Source organism: Branchiostoma floridae, chromosome 11 (assembly GCF_000003815.2).
Source record: "Branchiostoma floridae strain S238N-H82 chromosome 11, Bfl_VNyyK, whole genome shotgun sequence".
Classification (NCBI taxonomy): domain Eukaryota; kingdom Metazoa; phylum Chordata; class Leptocardii; order Amphioxiformes; family Branchiostomatidae; genus Branchiostoma; species Branchiostoma floridae.
The window spans coordinates 956,642-968,929 of record NC_049989.1 but is presented as its reverse complement, the minus strand read 5'-3'; the positions used below and the strand labels follow the sequence as shown (position 1 = coordinate 968,929).

At 42.3% G+C, this 12,288-nt stretch overlaps 1 protein-coding gene across 1 annotated transcript in view; it reads right to left on the bottom strand.

Moving 5' to 3' along the window:
- Positions 1–12,288, bottom strand: part of LOC118425440 (eukaryotic translation initiation factor 3 subunit C-like) — a gene marked incomplete in the record, with an annotated part of 37,691 nt that overhangs the window by 18,940 nt on the left and 6,463 nt on the right. The window contains 7 exon segments of the mRNA XM_035834256.1: positions 373–469; positions 902–1,035; positions 1,479–1,607; positions 7,824–7,971; positions 8,421–8,530; positions 9,521–9,811; positions 10,429–10,503. Of these exon segments, the coding sequence (XP_035690149.1) occupies positions 373–469; positions 902–1,035; positions 1,479–1,607; positions 7,824–7,971; positions 8,421–8,530; positions 9,521–9,811; positions 10,429–10,503 (984 nt within the window).

Genomic DNA, 12,288 nt, shown 5'->3' with positions numbered 1-12,288 from the left:
TTAGCACAAAATCATACACAAACTATGTATCTATGTCTTTAGGAGGTATATGATAACATGTACATGTATGTACTGAACACAGTGTCAGCAAATACAGTTTGTTGCTTTCATGTCAGATTCAGCGTAAATACATCACATCACATGGGCTGGTAGGACATATACAAAATGTACATGTACAGCCACATTCAACTTGGTGAAATTGTACATGTAGTACTCCCATCACTCTGCCCTGTAAGTACCTCGGCTATACTCTCTGCTCATCTGAGCATCTTGGGTGTTTTGGGAGAGGTTCAGTAGAGAAAAGCATGTTTTTTGTCATATCTAACAGTAACTGTTGCTAAATTGGGACTTAAGAATATTTTGCGAACCCACCTCAATAGCCTCGGACTCCTCCAGCACATTAGCTCCCACAAAGATGTTGCTATTGTCGATCAGTATGTCCATCATCTCTGTGATGTAAGTGATGCATCTGTTTGGAGTGACATTTAGTAAAGGGGCTCATTATAGGAGTTTGAACTTTTAAAAAACATTCTGGTATTGACATTTAGGGGTACATCTTCGAAATCTTACAGACGACCTTGATTTAACCTATCTTGATTATTGTGTTTTTAATCTATGACTTGTATGTGTGTCTGTATCTGTCTTCATTTTTTTTCCCTTTTCATTTGTAAAGTTTACAATTTCTTTCTACCGCAAACTGAAAACCACAGCGAAAAGTCCCCTTTCCTGCTACCACGAAATTAAATCCCCGCCAACTTAAATGCATTAATAGTATTTTTGAGATCAGGCTGGGGTCTGGTATCCAGGCTACATAGAAAGATACATAGCTTTCCTACATACACACAAATGCTATCAAAAACAGGGCCAAGGTAACAAGTTTGTAGGTTTCTTATCTACTGACTTTGCCCACATCTCATCCTTCATGCAGGTGGCGATGTTGGGGTTGTAGTCAAAGATGGATGCTACGATATTGAAGAGAATTTTCACAGTCATCCCCAGACCAAGGTTGTTTTCCTCTGCAATTCTCCGCAGTTCCTGGTAAACAAAAGAGATCATCAAATGCAGGTCACCAACATGATTAGAGTTTTCTGTATAGTTTTCTATTTTTACTGTAGGACTAGCCTGAAGGTATTTGATAAATTATTTTATACCTTCAGGCTAGTCCTACAGTAAAAATAGAAATATATAAAAAATTGCTCATATTTACATAAACAGCTAATATTCAATCTAAGATTTCATTGGCTTCAGACGAAAGAAAAAAAGATGAAAAGAAAAGAATACACCAACAAAAACAATATGTTTTCCCTACTGGAAAAATGTCCTGTACTATAAAAATGTGCTGGTCAGAAAATGCCTCCTAATGTGTAGTCATTGGAAGTTTATTGAAGATCTGTACAATTTTGAGACACTCCACCATCTTGCCTTGGAGGAATTCCCACTTCAAACTGATGAAAGTGAGTTAACAGACATGTACATACTGCAAGTAGCATGATCTGCTCCGAGCGGTCCGTGCCTTTCTTCCCGCGAGCAGCCAGGATCTCGTTCAGTTTCTTCAGCACCACGGCATGGTTGATCTCCGTTCCCTTGGCAAACATTTTGGGCTTCTCCTAACAAACATGAAAAAACAAAGCAATCAGGGATGGCAGACTTCACACCCCATCGTTTGCTGACTTGCAACCCTTCCTGTCCTACAGACAACAATAGCAGCACTGAGCATGTATGGCATTGCTACATTGTGCACACAATTGTCATGTATATTTTCAATTGCAGTTACACACACACGTACGCACACACGCACACACACACACGCACACATGAATGCACGCACCCTTGCATGCACACACACACATACACTCACATATACATACATGTATGCATACATTATTACATGTATTTTTAAGACTTTGGCCAAAACTCTAGTGATACAATATAGTTTAACAAAGTAAAACTGAAATGCATGAGGACATTTACATTTTCAATGTCAAACTTAAATTTTGCGCATTCTTGTTGCAAATCTGTGGAATCAAATACATTAATCCTTCACTAGATAGGACAAGCAATTAAAAAAAAAAAACTAACTAAAGATATCAAATCCGCAGGTCCTGGTGTAGTACCATAATTAGCCATTAGGGAGGCCTATTACCAAACACGACCTTTCCTTCATCAGCATCTACCCAACTATGAAATATCATAACAATGCATCCACTTCTTAATTTATGCTGTTTACGAACTAACACAAACATACCAGGTCCCCTGCAGGCAGCAGCTACGATGCCAATTGTTGGACTTCATCTTTGTATCAGTACTGACCATAGCCATGGGAGCTCCTCTCTGCACCTCCGTCCACTCCCCCTCCACTGCCACTACCGTAGTGTAACAACAGTATCAGTACTGACCATAGCCATGGGAGCTCCTCTCTGCACCTCCGTCCACTCCCCCTCCACTCTACCGTAGTGTAACAACAGTATCAGTACTGACCATAGCCATGGGAGCTCCTCTCTGCACCTCCGTCCACTCCCCCTCCACTGCCACTCTACCGTAGTGTAACAACAGTATCAGTACTGACCATAGCCATGGGAGCTCCTCTCTGTCCACTCCCCCTCCACTGCCACTCTACCGTAGTGTAACAACAGTATCAGTACTGACCATAGCCATGGGAGCTCCTCTCTGCACCTCCGTCCACTCCCCCTCCACTCTAGCGAAGTGTAACAACAGAATCAGTACTGACCATAGCCATGGGAGCGCGTCTCTGTATCTCCGTCCACTCCCCCTCCACTGCCACTACCGTAGTGTAACAACAGTATCAGTACTGACCATAGCCATGGGAGCTCCTCTCTGCACCTCCGTCCACTCCCCCTCCACTGCCACTCTACCGTAGTGTAACAACAGTATCAGTACTGACCATAGCCATGGGAGCTCCTCTCTGCACCTCCGTCCACTCCCCCTCCACTGTCACTCTACCGTAGTGTAACAACAGTATCAGTACTGACCATAGCCATGGGAGCTCCTCTCTGCACCTCCGTCCACTCCCCCTCCACTGCCACTACCGTAGTGTAACAACAGTATCAGTACTGACCATAGCCATGGGAGCTCCTCTCTGCACCTCCGTCCACTCCCCCTCCACTCTACCTGAGAAAAATTTCATCTTGTAATTTTTATTAATTAATCGCAAACTGTATCTGTCTTTGTGCGGCCCGTTTGCCCTTTGACCCGGAACACGTGAGAGTGACGTCACTTGAAGTTTGCTGGGCAGGCGGGTAGCATGTTTCTTCTCTTCTCCCTTTTCATAGTTTCTGTTCTCTCGGATTTGCTCGTATGGAGTCTGATTTTGTGCAAGAGACGTCGGGACGTCACTGAGGAGCGTGTCGACTCCCAGTGAGAGGCCGTCCAGGTTCATACGGCCGCGGGAACTGCAAGTTTGAGCGACGAGAAGGTCCATCGGATGAAGAGTTTCAAGCAGCAGCGGGGCAGCTCTCACGTTGAGGAGAAGTTGCGGTTTCCTGCGGGACAATCACAGCAAAGTTTCCGACCTGGTGCGAGCGGTCTGGTCGGACAGCATCTGACATTCGCGATCTCAGAAGTCCCGGGGTCAATCAAGGAAGTAGATAAAGCGCGGGACGAGTTGTTGGATCCACATACCAGCCGTGGGAAACCACCCAGGAGCAAGCGTTACGAGGATCGCGGCTCCGTTTCAAGTTTGTCGCAGTCAGACAGCACGGAGTCAGATTTCATGAGAAAACTCAGGAGGCGCCAGCGACGCAGGGGGTCGCGCGGGAAGAGTTGCAGGATGAAGGGGGAACGTGTCTCTTCAAAACTTTCCATATCACGCCGGCGCTGTGATAGCTATGATTCGGGCACTTCGGGTATGTCTGATGATTCCCGCTCACGTTCTACTAAGCGCCACCGACGCCGGGCAGGTAAGAGCGGTCCAATTCGTACTATTGATGATTCGGGCACCCGTCATGTCAAACTTGATTGGCCACAACCTATGGTGCACTTCTCAGGATATGGAAATAAAGGGGGCGTGGCTTGTGATCAGTTAACATTGCTAATGTTTGTGCGCGGCTTTCTGAAGAATGTTCTTTATTCGGACCGGGTTTCGGTTGACGCAGAGCATCAGTTAGTTCATCTGGCAGACCTTACGTTCGATGCTGTGAACTATGACTGGAAGTTGGTTCGGGAAGTCAACGCATCTTTACTATACGGGGTAGAGTATGGATCGCTCACGTGGGGAAGCCGCGGCACCTTTGATGCCATCAGAGAGAGCCACTACCGGACACAAGCTGGCGCCGCTCGTGGCAACGTGTCCGACATCCGAGCACCACATCCGAATCAGGATTGCCAGTACAAACCCCGGCCATTTGGCGGCTCCACAGACAGGACAAACCACAACTCCGGAGACCCCGCCCACCTCTCCCAGGGACTCGGTCCTTCACGCGAACTTTCACAAGATGATCAAGTTACATGAAGAGTTCGCGACACACGGTAATCTTCACAATTTTATCGGCGCACTTAGGCCAGTACTTGTGAAATCAAAGCTAAAAATATATACTTGGAGAACGTTACTCGAGAATTATGAACACATCATACTAATAATTGATATTTGGAATTCGTATTTTATAACATATCAAGATTCCGTCAGAGCTGTTTAATCCAACGTTAGTTTTGCAACATATGAATCACTACGTGACATTCAGTCTCTCATTGGTAGGCTCGACATTGTGCCACCTGGGTGGTTGTTTATATCTCGAATGTTGAAGCTATTGCGTTCATTACTGCGGAATCACCACAGTCTGCGGTTGTCACGGGACTTCCGATCGGGCTTTCTGTGGTGGCAAAGAGTCATGGGCACATACAACGGTGTATCGATGATGGTTCCCGACATTTGTAGCTATCCGGACGAGTTGGTTATGACTGATGCTGGTGCCACGGGGTGCGGCAGATTTCGCGACTCGGGACAGTTCTTCACAGTTTGTTCCCAGACCACGTGTTGGAGAAGTTCGGATCAAAGATACGCTCGCTTGAGATGTTGATAATCCTCCCCGCGGCCAGGAAATGGGAGCCCGTTGGTTCGGACAGCGTATTTCTTTATACTGTGATAACATGGCCTGTGTTTACGTGTTGAAGTCGGACGTGATCGGGATCTGCAGCCGTGCTAGTTATACCGTGATAACCTGACCTGACGTGCGTTTACGTGTTGAAGACGGACGTGATCGTGATCTACAACACTGTGCTAGTTATACCGTGATAACATGGCCTGATGTGTGTTTACGTGTTGAACTCGGACGTGATCCCGTGTTTACGTGTTGAACTCGGACGTGATCGGGATCTACAAGACTGTGCTAATTATACTGTGATAACATGGCCTGATGTGTGTTTACGTGTTGAACTCGGACGTGATCGGGATCTACAAGACTGTGCTAATTATACTGTGATAACATGGCCTGATGTGTGTTTACGTGTTGAACTCGGACGTGATCGGGATCTACAAGACTGTGCTAATTATACTGTGATAACATGGCCTGATGTGTGTTTACGTGTTGAACTCGGACGTGATCGGGATCTACAAGACTGTGCTAATTATACTGTGATAACCTGGCCTGACACGTGTTTATTTGTTGACCCCGGGCGTGAACGGGATCTACAACACTGTGCTAATTATACCGTGATAACCTGGCCTGACATGTGTTTATTTGTTGACCCCGGGCGTGAACGGGATCTACAACACTGTGCTAATTATACCGTGATAACCTGGCCTGACATGTGTTTATGTGTTGACCCCGGGCGTGAACGGGATCTACAACACTGTGCTAGTTATACCGTGATAACCTGGCCTGACATGTGTTTATGTGTTGACCCCGGGCGTGAACGGGATCCACAACACTGTGATAGTTATAACGTGATAACCTGGCCTGACATGTGTTTATGCGGTGACCTCGGGCGTGAACGGGATCTGCAACACTGTGCTAGGGAGCTGTACCGTGATAATATGGCCTGACGTGTGTTTACGTGACTGTTTAACTCGGACGTGATCGGGATCGCGGCAACACTATGCAAGTTATACCGTGATTACATGGCCGGACATGTGTTTGTAAACCTGTGGAATTCGGATGTGATTTGAATCTGCAACACTGTGCTAGGGAGCTGTGGCTGTTGCCAGCCACTTCTGCGTTCCAGGTTAATACCGCACATATTTAAGGCAGTCATAACCGACTTACAGATCACCTTCCCGATGACATCATTCGGATTATCATTCTGAGCAGTTCGACTTCGGACTAGAGTTGACATTCCGGTATTCCAGGAGAACTCCATATTGGATTGCCCTTATCAATAGAATAGGTTTTAAGGTTTGTTTATTCTGTTGTGTTTATGGACTATGCCAGCTCAAATTGAGCTTGGACTACTATGTGTGCAGTAGGATTTGAGAAACAAACGGGACATACGCCTCGCCAGCAGTTGCCTTTCACACCGGAAGTCTTACTTAGGATTAAGTGCTCTCAGTTACCTCGGACTCATTTAGGCGACCACGTGGTCAGTGATATTAAGTTTTCCTTATGTTTCAGCGAAAATATTACTTTATGTCCAAATACGGTTTCGACCTTACTAAGCAGTTCACTTTAAATGGTTTGCAGTAAACAAGAATGTTGCTGATCAGAGCCAGGTGGTCTAAGACTTTACAATGTGCAGAGAGGGTGTTGTATGTTCCAGTAATGGAGATTAAGATGTCTCCCTTTTGTCCGGTATTATTATGGTGTCGCATGCGACCGACGTTCCGAGGATCATCTACTGTATTAACAAGTTCTATTGAGTACCACGTTAGGTTTTGCTCTAATTTAGAAGGTTAAAGTATATTCATAAGTTGACGGCATTAGTCTGTATTTGCGAGTTCCCTGAGTTACTAGCCTAAGGTTACGTTTGTGTTATAGAATGGTAACGTATATCCAGAGGAAGAAGATGTCTCATAGCGTCGTTGAAGACATTGCAGTGTTTTAGAGTAACCGTTTAGAGTATTAATCGTTTGGTAATATGTTCATTGTTAGTGTGGTGGTGGTGTTTTCTTGATTATTCGTTTTTAAATGTGTCTATGATATTATTTCTTTTCTTTTAGCGGTTTGGCCTTTTATTTTGGTGTTTTTTCTCCGAAAAAGTTTTACTTGATTAAACTTTTTCCTTTTTCTGCCAAACCGTGTCTTTGTTTGAGTTTGTCCGATAATTTGAGAAAAATTTCATCTTGTAATTTTTATTAATTAATCGCAAACTGTATCTGTCTTTGTGCGGCCCGTTTGCCCTTTGACCCGGAACACGTGAGAGTGACGTCACTTGAAGTTTGCTGGGCAGGCGGGTAGCACGTTTCTTCTCTTCTCCCTTTTCACCCTCCTCCACCCCTTTCTCCACCAAATGTTATTGAAGGTTAAGAATTTTATCATAATTGTTGATGTAGTATTAGTGCTGTGTTTTTCTCCGAAAAAGTTTTACTTGATTAAACTTTTTCCTTTTTCTGCCAAACCGTGTCTTTGTTTGAGTTTGTCCGATAATTGTAGTGTAACAACAGTATCAGTACTGACCATAGCCATGGGAGCTCCTCTCTGCACCTCCGTCCACTCCCCCTCCACTGCCACTCTACCGTAGTGTAACAACAGTATCAGTACTGACCATAGCCATGGGAGCTCCTCTCTGCACCTCCGTCCACTCCCCCTCCACTGTCACTCTACCGTAGTGTAACAACAGTATCAGTACTGACCATAGCCATGGGAGCTCCTCTCTGCACCTACGTCCACTCCCCCTCCACTCTACCGTAGTGTAACAACAGTATCAGTACTGACCATAGCCATGGGAGCTCCTCTCTGCACCTCCGTCCACTCCCCCTCCTCCATCTCTCTCTCCTCCTCCTCCCTGCGCTGCTCCCGAGCCTTACGCTCCTTCTTCTCCTGTTTCCTGGCGGCTTTCGCTGCTTCCTCTGCTGCTGTGGTCCTGGGGATATACACAGGGGGCAAGGCAGAATGACGCACTCAGACAAAAGACAACTGTGCATTGAAAACTGATGGCATTCAGACATGACATGACAGGTAATGTCATTAATGCTGTTTAATAAAAATGGGACTGCTATATGTTTTTGACACATGTACACGGAAGACCACTTTAATATGTCTCTTGTTTTGGCTGGACTTAAATATACATGTAGGCATTAATCACCCATCGAATTAGAGTTCTGATGTTCAGCAAATTTTATCATACATACCAAAGTGAATCCATGTACAGTGATAAATGTTGTCTAGATGTGGTTGCATACTTTGTTAAGACTGAAGGCTTATACTTTATAAAATTAAGGCGATATACATGTGCAAATCAATCTTCATTTTACAAAACACAACAATGCAATGATACATACCATAGGGGTAGAGGAAAACTGAGTGTCTTACTTTTTTAAGAACTTGGCTGCCATGTTGGTATAGCCACCCTCTGGTTCAGAGGAGTCTGAAGATTCACTGTCGGAGTCTGACGGCCAGTCCATGTCACTGTCATCGCTGCCCTGTAGCAGAAGATAGGTTGTAGAATTTACTATAAATCTACATTTTCCCATGTTAAATCCATTAAATGGATGACATCTGCACAAACATCAAGTTTCGTCTGTATAAAAAAAAAAATCCAAAACAAATTGGTGCAAATATTATAGAATTCCAAAGTCAAAGAAAATCTCTATGGTTCAGTTTGTTTGTTATTAACTAGTTATGAACACCTTGTAAACGATAAAAGAAAAGCAAGCCACACGACCTGGTACTGATATGTAATTGTAAAATAGCTTTGCAATACTAGGCTAAAAGTGACATTCTCCGTACAAAGATCTCCCTTAAGGTATTTAGCTTGGCTAAATTGGCATTTTGAACTTCCATCGTTTTCTTATTAATGAATTAAGAAAGAATGGAGCCGTAACTAATATTGATAGATGGGCAAAAAAGAATTCTAATCTGATTTTTTTTGGGTCATATTGATGACGTCATCAGGTTTTATTGCCCCTAATATTATTTTTTTCTATGAGAAAATACAGCACTTTGGTACATACCACTGCAATGAAACTATGTTTTTCGTGTACACAATGATGAAAGCTACAAACTCACTCTTGCGCAAATTGATATCTACTAATGATCTGTAGTTATTAAAAAAAGATTATTTTTTTTAATTAGATGAAAACAAATATTTTCCAATTACGACAGATTGTTAATAGATATCAATTTGCGCAACCGTGAGTTTATAGCTTTCATCATTATGCACATGAAAAACATAGTTTCATTGCAATGGTATGTACCAAAGTGCGTGTATTTTCTCATAGAAAAAAATAATATTAGGGGCAATAAAACCTGATGACGTCAACAATATGGCTCCAAAAATTAGATTTAGAATTCTTTCATGCCCATCTATCAATATTAATTACGGCTCCATTCTTTCCTAACTTATTATGAAAACACAATGGAAGGTTAAAATGCCAATTTTGAAGTCAGTTCCAGTTCCTACATGTACATACCTCGCTGTCTCCACCCTTCAGAAACTGGCTCTTCATGTCGGGAGCCTCAGCTGGAGCTGCTGGCTTCTTCTTCTGCTGTTGGGCCTCATCATCATCATCATCGTCCGAGTCCGACTTGTCTCTGTCGTCCTCCGCTCCGTCCTGATCGTCCCCGGCATCAGGGTTCTCACGGTACGACGCGATCTTGGCTTCAAAGTCACGGTTGTACTTGCGAAGCTTCTGACGCATTGTGGTCAAGGCCTTGGAGTTAACCTTATTCAGCTTCTTGCGTCCCTCCCTGTCCTCCCAGGTCTGTGGGGAGGGAAACAGTATGGTGAGGGTTAAACATCAATCAAAATCATACTTCTCCAACATCTTGTGCCCTCTCGTTGGGCTTGTACCAATAGGTTTGTACCTACACCTCTTTCACCTTTGACTCCTACAATCTCAATCTTTTGGGTTCTCTCCACAATGTCAATGTCAAGTACAGGGCTCCCTTGGAAATCAGTCTGCTGACTGAAGGGGCCACCCTATAAGATCAAAAAATAAATAAACAAAGTATGAGTACAATCATCATTCTAGAGCTTCCTATATGTCTTTCAGATCAACTGTTTTAGTAAAATGGCTACTGATCAATGTACAGGTACATTTTCTTATGATTTGATTCTGTTATACATGAGGGTTTAAAACATATCAGTTACTGGAAACTTTGGATGACTAGTTAGCTTAAAAACAAATTAACATTTAATACACAGTACATGCACCAGAACATGTGTAGGCAGATATCAAATCATAAGAAAACATGTACCTGCTCAACTCCAATCTAGCCTTGGACTTTGGTACTATTGTGTTCAACCAGCTAGGACTGATTTCTATACCAAGTACATTTGTACATATGCCCGTTACTGATTTGACAGACAGACTATTACCTCATTGACGAAATCCTCCAGTTCAACCAGTGCTCGTATATAAAACCTGGGCACACCTCCCTCCTTCTCAATAACCTGCAAGAAATCAGGGAAGATCATGATGCATTCATCACCAAGTCACTCTGAGAAATTATGAAGAATATTATCCATTAGCGGCATGCCCAACGGCTCACTCAAAAAAATCTTTTTGGACCAGTCCATAAAACTGGACCTGAAAATATCAGTGGACTGGGTTTTGGACAAAATAGAAAATGAACACATTATATCGGCATGCATCTACACATTTGGGGGCTTACTGGTCAAAGAAAATAATAGAAGAGATTAATAGTAGATTTAGAGTTAATTAGTGAATAGTCAATTCTACCAAGTTTCTACAGTCAAACTCACAGTTAGCAGTTATAAGCATTGTTTACATTGAAGATAGGATTTTAAAACACCAGTAGTTAAATACTGCAACAAACAGATTCCTTGGTAGCAAAATTGTTTTGGTACAAAATATAACATCCAATTGTGCTAGACACCAACCTATTAAGGTAAAAAAGTAAACCAGTTAGCTAAGAGGTATCATATCAGGGCTCGAAATACCACCACAATCATGAACATACAAGTTTGTGCATGTAAAATTGCTGTGGTGCAAGTACTCTCAGACCAAACTTGCACCAGTGCAAGTTGCTTTTATCCACTGACATTAAAGCTTATGTATACATACGCAGGGCTTCAAATGAATTTTTGGGATTAGGTGCACTGGTGCACCCAGCTTTAAAAATTGGGTGCACCCAAAAAAATTTTGGGTGCACCGCTTAAATTTAAGTAGAATGTCAGAAAATTCTAATAATAAAACTTAGTTACAAGCTATCAAATTCTTAAAGTACCATGACAGACATTTTTATTATCTTTCTAACACTTTTTCAGATGTCAAGAATAATATTATGATATAAGTATACTTTGATATCTTTACATACATAAGCAGGGCTCGAAATACCACATGCATATGCAAGTTTGTGCATGTAAAATTGGTGTGGTGCAAGTAAGTTTGGACCAAACTTGCACCAGTGCAAGTTACTTTTATCCACTAATACCTGACTTTAGAAAAAGCTTACACACACCAAGAATATTGTCTGCCATTGAAAGGTAAAAGAAAACAACACTGAATAAAAAAATAGCCTAAATTTGTTATTTCTAAACTTGGTTAGACATCCAGGTAAACAAAATTTGAAGACAATTCAATCTCTATAATGCTAATAATTCCTATGGTGTTGTCTTACCTTGATTTGCATATGAGTAAATACATTTTGCATACAATTTAGTGACTTTGATATGATCAACTGGATTTTCCAGTTATATGTGTTTGTATTGAGTTGTTCTAGCGATGGTTAAGAATAGTGATGGAAGTCACTCGAAGAGTCCACAAGAAATATATTGATCTTATCAAGTTGTAGACATTAAATTGTCTGAAATTAAGCCTAAATTCACATTTGTTGTACAATTTGAAATCCAAAATAAAATACGCTTTGGAAAACAAATATCCAAACATGTGGTCTTTATGTATCCCCATATATTTGCAAATTTTCAGAAGAAGAATAAAGGGTTAACAGTTCACTATTTTGGGTTGTGCAAGTAAGTTTCTTTTGGTGCAAGTTACCTTTGGCTTAACTTGCACCCTGACTGAAAAGTGTATTTCGAGCCCTGATAAGCCTATGAAAATATTTGGGTGCACGAAAATAATCGGGTGCACAGCTCCAATTTTGGGTGCACCTGGGTGCACATGCACCCAGTATTTCAAGCCCTCATACACCATGATATTGTCTTTAAATTAAGCCTAAATTCACCTTTTTATGAAACTGTTTGTACAATTTAAAA